The sequence below is a fragment of the Nelumbo nucifera genome, chromosome 7 (genome assembly GCF_055504915.1).
Source record: "Nelumbo nucifera cultivar China Antique chromosome 7, China Antique-T2T, whole genome shotgun sequence".
NCBI classification, from domain to species: Eukaryota; Viridiplantae; Streptophyta; class Magnoliopsida; order Proteales; family Nelumbonaceae; genus Nelumbo; species Nelumbo nucifera.
In genome coordinates, this window is record NC_142655.1 from 43,283,713 (window position 1) to 43,295,264 (window position 11,552).

At 41.3% G+C, this 11,552-nt stretch overlaps 1 protein-coding gene across 1 annotated transcript; it reads left to right on the plus strand.

Annotated features, from left to right (window-relative positions):
* Positions 1 to 2,946: 2,946 nt before the first annotated feature.
* SMP1 (seed maturation protein) lies at positions 2,947 to 3,430 on the plus strand. Its single transcript, XM_019196422.2, has one exon. It carries the CDS (start codon positions 2,977 to 2,979, stop codon positions 3,259 to 3,261), a length of 285 nt encoding a protein of 94 aa, XP_019051967.1. The 5' UTR covers positions 2,947 to 2,976; the 3' UTR covers positions 3,262 to 3,430.
* Positions 3,431 to 11,552: the final 8,122 nt, after the last annotated feature.

Below are 11,552 nucleotides of genomic sequence, written 5' to 3' on the forward strand. Positions count from 1 at the left end.
CCAAATCTTTATTTGGATCTGGACTCTTTAAGTGGATAAGGATAATCCCTTATCTTATCTAGTGATCCAAATCATAGATCTGCCCCTATTTAATTAATCTAATTAACCCAGTTCGAAATGGGCTTTTAGGCCCATTAAGCTTTCAGGTTCACTTCCTCTTTAATGTTGGATAGCTTGGCTGGCTCTCTTTGTATGGCGTGGGACCCTATCATTGTTCTACACATCAGCCACATGGGTTCAACGTAGCCTCTGTTACAAGGCCTGGCCGAATTCACTACTGAATGCAGTGAACCCTTGAGTCCATCACTATGGGCTCTTAATGGGCCCAACATTTACACTAAATGGTCATTGGGTCCAGCCATCTTATGAAGGCCCAAGGACTGTGGGCAGATGTAAGATTAGCCCTTCAGGTATAATCCTCAATGTTTTTACACTTTACTTCGCAGCCCATAATGATTAAACACTGCCCGACAAGAGAGGACCTCTCCCTCGACTGCAAGGTGCGGTGCTGCACTCTCTACTCACATGGATCCCGGGAATTAAGACCTTTTGTAAACATTTTGAAACCATAATATATATATATATATATATGTATGTATATATCTCTATATAAATATATTTTGCAAAACAAATTTCAACGGTTGAAATCAACTGCCGATAGTTTAGGTTTCCATCAGAGAGAGTACATCCTCGATCATTCACTTTGTCCGACAAAGGGGCTGATCCTGTCACTATGATCACCCACTCAGATGAATTCTCGGACTGCCCAAACATACCCAGGTTTTGACCCCTCTAAGGATCTCACTGATTGGCATATCAAGGACAGCCTAATCCAACACCTAATACAATATCAAAATCGAGTCTAGGGGTCAGGTGTAACATTACAGTTTTGCCCATCTATCTCCAAGGTCCCGGGCAATACTGGAATTTTAGTCTGGTTCAAGGTTTCAATAATACCCACACTGTATGTACCTCTGGTCTCACCCTGGCAGCTGAGACAAGCCACCCCAACCAACTTGGTGGTACATCAGTGTCAGCCTTAGTAGGATAAATCTCCCCAGATCCATCGAATGGCTGTGAAGATTCTAAACTAACACAAGTCTCATATGTTTCCAGTTTAAGGGTATTACACAGAAACACACCATAATAAATGAATCAAATATGTACTTTATTCATTTACAATAAATGTCATAATGTACATCATGCTAATTGGAGCTAAGAGCACACACTGTCTAACAATAGACCACTCAAAGCCTCGGCTTAACTGGCGCTCACCGTTACTACTCCCATAAGCCGAAGCCAAATTTTTCTCCTCGGCCTCGGGAGTGGGGGCAAGTGATGTGGGGTGATCCAACCTAGCCCATTCGAGGCTGGGAGGCATAGCCCTTGAACGCCAGACCTAGGAACGAGATCCGCTACAGCAGGAGTTACTTTGCTCCCCTCATACAGAGCCAATCGCAGAACGCCCACGCGTCCCCACAAAGCTCTCTGATTTCCCTCGTACGGCACCCATCTCAGGCATTTATCTCCACCTACCTCCATGCAGCTCAAGTATAAATAGGGGTGCTCCCCTCCAGGTAAGGGGGGAATACAATTTGCGTCTAGACTTGGAATTGATCTCATAAGTTGTATTCTAATTCTCCTCTTCGTACCCCGTACTAACTTGACCGTCGGAGACTCTGCCTCGGGTTCTCACCCGGGGCCTCTAACGTATTCTACCTTGCAGCACCTTGGCCACCTGCCTTCGGCTTCTATAGTATTTGGAGCCCTCTCCGCCTTGGCCTACATACCTCGGCCTCGACAACAAGCTCCTCGAACCCTTGAAACTTTTGGCCAGCTTTCGAAATTTAGGGGCAAAATTACTTTGTTGTCCTTAACCATCCCGAGCATAACAATTATAATTATAATTATAATTATATATAATTGGATGGGGTTAAATTCACATCCGATCCGATTATTAATAAAATGTCATATTTAACACCCAAATCCAAATTTGGAATCGTAGAGTAAGTATATCGGACTGTTAGGGTCCATTGACAACCCTATCTACACTCATTACCATTGTTTTCAATCTATCGTTGATCCGACTATAGGTTGAATTATTTGAACCGTCACCCAATCAAAATTTCGGATCCAATTTTAGTAAAACTTGGAAATTGTTAAAAACCATTTGATCGAGGAGTTTGGAGACTATTGATCCATTAAACGTGATAATTGAATCATAGGTTGCATACTTAATATCAAGGTTTTTAAAATCGACTTAGAGAAAGAACTGGTCAGGGGTCTGGTTCTTGGGTCAAATGGTCCGATTGTTCAAACTCAACGATCAATTCATTTTGACAAAAAAAACAAAAATTAAAAAAAAAAATGATCAAAACCGTTGAATGGTTCGAATGATTTAACCATCTGGATTAACGATTTATTGACCAAATCAATATTTTTTTTGCAAAAATCTGATTTTGGGGAAAATCAAAACCCGTCATTTGACTAATTTCCGATTTTTCCGGTCCGATGCGGTTTTAAAAACCATGCTTAATATAAATACAAACTTCAAGAAACCAAAAATTATAGGGATAGACTGAACTATAAAAACCCCAAAATTATATTACTAACATGGTACGATCTAACCAGAGGCAAAAACGGTGGCTTCGTCCGTTTTTAAAACATTACTAAATACAGAGGAGGGAGAGGTGATATGAGAGATAACAAGACCACCTGCTCTTAAAGATGTCACATGGTAAGAGGAGACACCTGCCGTTTAAAGTGCCACCTGTAATAACACCTGGGAAAGGAGATCTGAGAGATAACGAGACACCTGCCTCTTAAAAATGTCACATGGTAAGAGGAGACACCTGCCTTTTGAAGTGACACCTGTAGTAACACCTACAGTAGCAGCAGACACGTAACCAGAAAATCCCCACCAATAAAACCTGGCCTACAATGACGAATTAACGAGGGAAGATCAAGAAAGAGGAGATGGCCAAAAACAAGGACGATATAAAGTATGGAACAGCTCAGGCGAAGCTATCGGAAGATGAGACTCTGAGGGTGAGATACAAGGCAGGTACCCCAATTGAAGGAGGCAAGATTGCCGATTCTGAACCAGTTGATCTCTTTTCCGGTGCTCGCCGCATCTCCGACACTCACTCGGACGCCGTCGGTGAACGTAATGCCACTACCCAATCACAGTTACACCGTACCGACGAAGATAATTACGACTTGAACAAAGAGAAATCAGATGTGATCATCACAACCGGTTAAGCTATATATTTGTACTTTTATAGTAGTAATAGTCTGGAAGTTTCTAAAATTGGGTAGAAGACTTCTCCCCTGGCAGATAAAAATCTCTCATCTGTTAATTTTCTGTCCATGTTAGCATGTGACATCTTGTGTGGTTTAAAGTTTCTAAAATTCTTAGTTTTGCTCTTTATTATTTATTTGTTTAGTTTGCTTAGGTCGTTATGCTTGGATAAGAATCTTCTCTAACTGAGAAAATCTCAGGTAATTGGTTCCATCACGAGAGTCTAGCATCACAAAATCGATGAACTTTAACTCAGCGATTAAAAGGAAAAAGATAAAAAACAAAAGATATCAAAGGCCTATCAATTTGACATTGGGGAGGAACATTCAGGTCGATGAATTTTCGTTTGAAGTTTTATTAAAGTGAAAACCAGGACAAAGCATCCAGTTTTTACAGAATCATGTATTGAAAAAGGAGAGGTTTGAAAACTTTAGAATATTCAGAAAATAAGACGTTTGGTAACTTAAAATATTCAGAAAACAAGAAAAAAAGAAAGAAATAAGCAAATACTTTGCTATAATATGGTTAAATAATCTTTGGGAGTGTTTGGGTTGATTCCATATAAAAAAAAAGGTCCGTAGTTTGTTATGACTACAAATTGAACGTAACAGAGAAATTGATAATGAGGCTGGGCATCGTCGTCAATTCGGCATGTCATAAATACAACGGTGTTATTGTGGACGTTACTCGGCTGAGAGTTCTCCCGTGTAGAGGTGAAAACGGGCCGTGGCACACCCTGCCCGTGTAAAGTGTGGGCCGTCCCGTCGGCTCGTGGGCTGTCTTGGGCCGTGCCACCTACCTAAAGATAATTTGGGGGTTGGCTATGCGGGTCTATGCCGTGTCGCGGGCCGGTTTTTTTGACTTTTTTTATTTTTTGATAAAATCGTGGTATTTTTTTTTATTGAAATTAGGTCTGAGTTGATTGTGGTGTCAGTTTGGGTCAAATGGGTTCAGATCGTGTAGATTTGGAAACGACTTGAGGAAAGGACAAAGGTTTGGAATAGAATCTGTCAGAAAATGGGTTCAGATTGTGTAGATCAAGGATTTGATTCGATTAATTTAGAAATTTTGGTGAGATAGAATGTCAAATGTATTTTGAGTTGGTTCGGTTAATTTAGAAGTTTGGAACAGAATTTTGGTGAGATAGATTGGTAAATAAAGGTATTTTGAGTTGAAATTTTTTTAGAGTGGATATTTTAGAGTATTCGGGATCTTGTGGTAATGTTAGATTGGTCTTAGGGGTTGAGATCGTAAAAATTTGGGTAAATGCAGAATTCTGAATTTTAGCCCCTCTCTACAACTAGCCCTCTCCTCCTTATAAATTATTATTTTAATGTATCTAGAGTTGATGGGTTGTGGGTGTTTAGGCTAATGAGAGGTTTTAAAAAGGAATTTTTGTTTAATGAGAGGGTAAAGGGTAAATAGAGGAATTTCGAGTTGAGATTTGTGGGTAGGTCTTTTACATTGTCTAGTGTTTAATGGTGGTGTGGGTAGGTATTTTACATTGTGGTGTTTGATTTGAGGATTGAGGTGTGAAAGGGGTTGATTGGAGCCATCAAATTGGTATTGAGCAAATTTGATTGGACTTGAGGGTTTTTTGGGTGAAATTTGGGTTCTTTGGGTTTTTCAACATTTTGGAGTGACCAGAATGGTTTGTTGATAGTTGCTCCACTTTGTTGTAAGGTAGGAGACTACTAATAACAAAAGATCAAAAGAAGTACAAAAAGATTTTTGTGAAGGGTAGGTTTGGAAGAGGGGCAAGACGAAGAAGGAAGATTAAAGTGAATGAAGAGGCGAAGGAGAGGAGTTCTCGTGCATCACTATTTTATCATGTTCAGGGTATTTTATTCTTGGAAAAGTGACCTCTCCTAAGTATCAAGAACCTTGAATCAAGGTACATTTGCTTTAAAAGAAAATAATAAAAACAACTGATAATATGAAAATTATTTATTTTGGAAAAATGACCTCTCTTAGGTATCAGAAATCTTGGGGTACATTTGCTGTAGAGGAAAGCATTAAAAGCCAATCAAAACATAACGCTAAAAGCATTTTAAGCTTAGTACAAACTACAATCATAAACACAAACAAATATTCTTTAGAAAACTTTTTAAGAGCCTTTGTAAAACACTTTGAAAAACATGAAAGAGGTCTTGTGGTTGATATAGCATGGAACAACTGATCTGGATGATCACTTGGAGAGTTTCAAGGCGCTTATGCTCCTTTACGGATACTCTGACGCCCTGAAGTGTCGGCATTTTCAAGCGACCTTCATGGGGGCGGCCCGTCGGTGGTTCTCTGGGCTACTCCCTTGGTCCATTAGTTCGTGGGAACAATTCACTAGTCTCTTCCTTGCCCACTTTATCAGCAACCGACGATGCCAAAAGAGCATCGTCTCGCTCATGGCTGTTCGACAAAAGCGCAACGAGAGTTTATGGTCCTACATTGACCACTTTAAGAAGGAGGATCTCGAGGTTTGGGATCTCGACCCCATGGTCTCCATGCACACAATCATCAATGGCCTCCTACCGGGCTCATCCCTTAAGTGCTCGGTAGCCAAGACACCACCCAAGCCCAAGGCAAAATTTTTAAAGAAGGCCCAGAAGTATATCGTCGCCGAGGAGGCCTCGGTCGGAGATCGCTAGTAGGGAGAGTCTGACCACCATCACAGAGGCCTAGAAAATAAGAAAAAGAGTGGAGACAACTACAACAACAGTAGTAAGGATAGCAAGAAGCCACCGCCCTCGGCCTGGCTTATAGCAAGTACACACCACTCAACTCCACCCAAATGAAGGGATGAGAGATCCATCGTATGGATGCCCAAATCATGCGAAATTAGGTGGGCGAATTTCAAAAAAAAAAAATTCTCTCCCTTCAACTGGGAATCGCATTCCCTATTTAGAAAATCATATTTTCAAAGATCAATCTTGAACCATAAACTGAACCAGATCTGAACAAAAGCAGTAAGAGAGGATTATACCTGATACGGAGAAATAATATCTCCCAACGAAAGTGTTCACGCCCAAGGAAAGATCCAAAGACTGCTCCCACTGAAGATGGCGCAGTGTAGGATGGAGTAGAATCAACAGTGTTCTTCTCCAATAACCTAGTCCTTCGCAAGAAATAGCAGGATGGCACGTGAGCACAACTTCCTATCAGTCCCTTCACAAGGACCTGATATCAAGATCGAATCTTGATTTCTCCCACTGAAAGGGAGGTCGAACTGGCAGGTGAGGCGGCGACAGGAAGGAGGCAGCAAGAGAGAATTTTTAGAGGTATGCTGAATTCTCTCTTCTATGATTTCAGCTCTAAAGACTTGCAGTGATCTGATGATCTTGTGGTAATCCAAAGGCTGCCGCCCCTTCCTTCTTTTGTAACCTTAAAGGATCAACTTCTGATCCCATTAGGAGTTGTTGATCCAAATCTTATTTGGATCAGACATCCCTTAAGGTGATAAGGATAAATTCTTATCTTATCTGCATATTAGATCAGCCTTCTCCTAATCTCATTAGGAGGTTTCCACATTCAGATCTGGACTCTCTGAGTGGATAGGGCTAAGACCCTATCCTATTTGCTAATCCACTCCAAAATTCGCCCCATATTTAACTACTTAAATTAGCCCAGCTCGAAATGGGCTTTAGGCCCATTAAGGTTATGTGCTCACTTAGCCTTTCTAACTGTTGCCCAGTTGGGCTTCCTTGTATGGCGTGGGACCCAAACAATGATCTACACATCAGCCACATGGGTTCATCCCAGCCTTTGTTACAAGGCCTGGCGAATACACTATTATGGACAGTGCACCCCCTGAAACCCATCACATGGGCTCTATGGGCCCAACACTTACCTTAAGTGGTCCTTGGGCCAAGCCACCTTGTAACACCCAAGGATTGTGGGCAGATGCAAGATTAACCCATCAGGCATTAACTTCTATGGTCTTACACTTAACCTCCCAACCCATAATGATCAAACAATGCCCGACAAGAGAGGACCTCTCCCTTGGCTGCAAGGAACAGTGTTGCACTCTCTGCTTATATGGATACTGGGAATTAAAACCTTTTTGCAAACATTTTGGAAACCATAATATATATATACTTTTATATCTCATATAAAATATATTTTGCAAAATAAATCTCAACGATTGAAATCGGCTGCCGACAGTCTTGGTTTCCATCAGTGAGAGTGCACCCCCAATCATTACCTTTGTCCGACAAAGGGGCTGATCCTATCACTATGATCACCCACTCAGATGAATTCCCAGATTGCCCCAACATACCCAGGTTTTGACCCCCGCTAAGGATCTCACTGATTGGTACATCAAAAACAACCCAATCCAATACCTAGTGTAGTATCATAATCGAGTATAGGGGTCAGGTGTAACTTTTCAGTTTGCCCATTAATCTCAAGGTCCAAGGCAATATTGGAAATCTGGTCCAGTTCAAAAATTAAATTAATCCTACACTTTATGTGCCTAGGTGATGAGACTTAGAAGAACCTTATTTTGTCCCCTTAATTTCATCCTTTTTACACTACTTTAGCATTTAAATGTACTCATTACTCTTGTATTTCGATTCTGGGCAATAAAGAAGGCAATTGGAAGGAAACAGGCCAATTCGGGTGATTTTGCACAGTTTCGGTGACAGTCAGTGATCTGGGCCTAACTCACAGTTCCGGACTCTGAATTGGGCAATTCAAGAAGCATTAGAAAGAAGAAAGAAATTCCCACAACTTTACTATTTTGGGTTTTGACTGATTCGGCCCGCATCGAGTATGAAACTGGGCCCGAAGTCGGAGCAAATTCGTAGCCAGGCCCATTTAACAGCTGAAGCCCAACTCGCAGAAGAACCTGAAAGCAGCCCAAGTAGCAGAGAAGCCCAACTCGGATGCAAGAGTCTAGAGTCCTAATTCGAATGTAATCTCCCAAGAGGGAGAGAGTCTTATTAGATCTAAACTTTGAATGTAATCCTATAAGGATAAGAAGGTTGGGGATTAGATAAGAGATAGGATAGGATTAGTTCAAAGAAGATCAAGACTCCCTAAAGATAAGATGATCTCCTAGAAGGAGTTAGAAAACAGCCCTCTCCTTTGGCTATATAAAAAGGGGGGCGAACCAGCTCTAGTTTCACTCATTCCAAGATCCAAGAGATCATCAAGAGGCCAAGAAGGTCAAGAAAGCAGTTCGGCTATGGAGAAGAAAGGCATGGAGATTGCGCAGATCATGAGTAGCTCAGCTTCTTTTTCTAGTTCAAGGGGGGAGGTTCGATTGTGTCATTGTGAGGTTCTATAGTTAATTTATTTTCTTGCTTTTTAATTCAAGTATTCATTGATTCTTGTGCATATTTTTATTGGATGTTGATGTTAATTAGTTTGACAAACTGAATTAATGTTGATCTTCCTATTGCTATCCATGATTTCGGTGACCTGTAATTGTCACGAATAATGGTACAAGTAGCAATTAGGTTGATATCTTTTTGGGTCAATTGTTCGTGACAGCCTTTGACCAATGTTTTAACATGGTTCAACCTAAAGGAATCGATGGAACAAAATTCAGTAATTGCAGCTATCTCAATTATTGTTATTTTGGTTTAACTGTTTTCACAAATCTTAATGCTATCATTGTTTAACATGGAACGCTATCGTACCTAGTTGAGTGGTGATAAGTGTTGATCGAATGCTGGGTTTGGTCAACTGAATTAGGAAAACACAAGGTTTATTATGGCTATCCTAATAAATCTAAGGTTAAATGCTTGAATTGCAAGAATGCTGAAATGTACCTAGGATCGATGGCCAATCGATTCAACCCGAACCCTTGAACCAGAATTCGGTAAGACTGATTTTCTCTTGTTTGTTTAGTTTGTTATTCATTTAATTTTAGTTATTAAATTTTCCCACACAATTACTTTATCCATTTGGCTAAGAGATTACTGATTTGCTCCCTGTGGGATTCGACCTTGAACCACTTTTACTGCAAATATTTTATTGTGGGACTAGTAATAATTTTGAGGGCTTCGACAACCCGTCAAAATTTTGGCGCCGTTGCCGAGGAGCAACGTTAATTTCTTAGCTATTACCTTCTTTTTGTTAACTTTCTTGTTTTATGACTCGTGCTTCTCAACGAGGTGAACTCGAGTATAACCCCGAAATTGAGAGGACCACCCGTCGGTTAAGGAAGGAGGCTAAGCAAAGGAAGGATCATTCACCTAAAAGGGGGAACACAGATCTCGATCTACCCACTTGTGATTTTCCCATCTTTGAAGAAGTAGAAAGAATGGCTGACAGAGAGAGGACATTAAGGGAGTTGGCTGCACCAATTATGAACCAACAGCCCTTAAGCATCACGTACCCCACTCTTGAGGTAGCCTTTGAACTCAAATCTGGTTTGATTCAATTATTGCCTCTGTTTCATGGTTTCCCAGGTGAGGACCCTCACAAACATCTAAAGGAATTTCATGTCGTCTGTTCAAGCATGAAACCCCACGGTATGACCGAGGACCAGGTAAAACTCATAGCCTTTCCATTTACTTTAAGAGATAAAGCAAAGGATTGGTTGTATATTCTCCTCCCGGTTCAGTACGCACATGGGATGAAATGAATAGGATATTTTTAGATAAATATTTTCCTGCGTCCCGGGCTGCAAATATAAGAAAAGAAATATATGGAGTTCGGCAGTTTGGTGGTGAGACATTATATGAATATTGGGAAAGGTTTAAGCAACTTGTTGCTAGTTGTCCCCACCACCAAATTCCTGAACAATTGTTAATCCAATACTTCTATGAAGGGCTTCAGCCCATGGATAGAAGTATGGTCGATGCAGCCAATGGAGGAGCTCTAGTGAACAAGACACCTGAAGCGGTCAGGGAATTAATCTCCAATATGGCCGAAAATTCTCAGCAATTTGGTACAAGGACAGAAGGTACCATTAAAAGGGTTAACGAGGTAAGCCATGCAAATTTAGAAAACCAGATTTCTGATTTAACTGCCTTGGTTAAGCAGCTCGCAGCAGGACGGTTACAAACTGCCAGGGTGTGTGGTATCTGTTCGATCCCAGGACATCCTACGGACATGTGTCCATCACTACAAGATGGCCCAATGCAGCAAGTCAATGCCGTGGGAGGATTCCCGGAGTTCTGCCTCAACGAAAGTATGATCCTTACTCCAATCATTACAATCCGGGGTGGAGAGATCATCCAAACTTTAGCTACGGGACCCAAGGAGGACAGTAGAAATATCAGCCCCAATTTTTCAGTCGACAGCCCCAGTTTTCAACACCCATCACAGCGCAAGGCCAACCCCCAAATTCAGGTATGTCTTTGGATGAATTAGTTAAGGCTCTAGCTACTAATACTCAACAATTTCAGCAGGAAACGAGAGCTAGCATTCAGAATTTGGGGAACCAAATTAACCAACTTGCCACTTCCATCAGCAAGTTGGAGGCGTAGAACTTCGGGAAACTACCCTCACAAATGGTAGTTAATCCGAAAGAGAATGCAAGTGCGGTGGTGTTGAGAAGCGGAAGAGAGTTGCAGTCCCAACCAAGTTCACCATCGAAGGAAGCCAAGGAAGAGGAAGGACAAGGGTCAAACGACAGCCCCATTGAGGTAAAATCGGACCCCCCTCTCTCTAAGGTTACTAATGTTGTACCACCTTTTCCTAGCAGGTTGGCAAATTCAAAGAAAGAGGAATATGAACAAGAAGTGTTAGAAACCTTCAGGAAGGTGGAGATCAACATTCCCTTGCTACATGCAATAAAACAAATCCCTAAATATGCAAAATTTTTGAAAGAGTTATGCACTAACAAGAGGAGGTTGCGAATTGATGAAAAGGTAAGAGTGGGAAAGAACGTTTCAGCCGTGATCAAGAGGACCCTGCCAGAAAAGCGTGCTGATCCAGGTATGTTTACCTTACCTTGTGTGATTGGTAATAAACGAATCGAGCATGCCATGCTGGACTTAGGTGCATCTATTAATGTCATGCCATACTCGATTTACTGTGCATTGAGACTAGGTCCTTTAAAAGAGACTAGAGTTGTTATTCAATTGGCTGATCGTTCTAATGCATACCTAGAAGGGATTGTTGAGGATGTATTAGTGCAGGTTAACGATTTGATCTTTCCAGCTGATTTTTACATCCTGAAGATGGAAGAAGACACAGCCACGAGTTCAGCCCCACTTCTATTAGGTCGTCCATTCATGAAAACGACCAAGACCAAAATAGATGTGGACGAGGGTACCCTCTCTGTCGAGTTTGATGGAGAGAT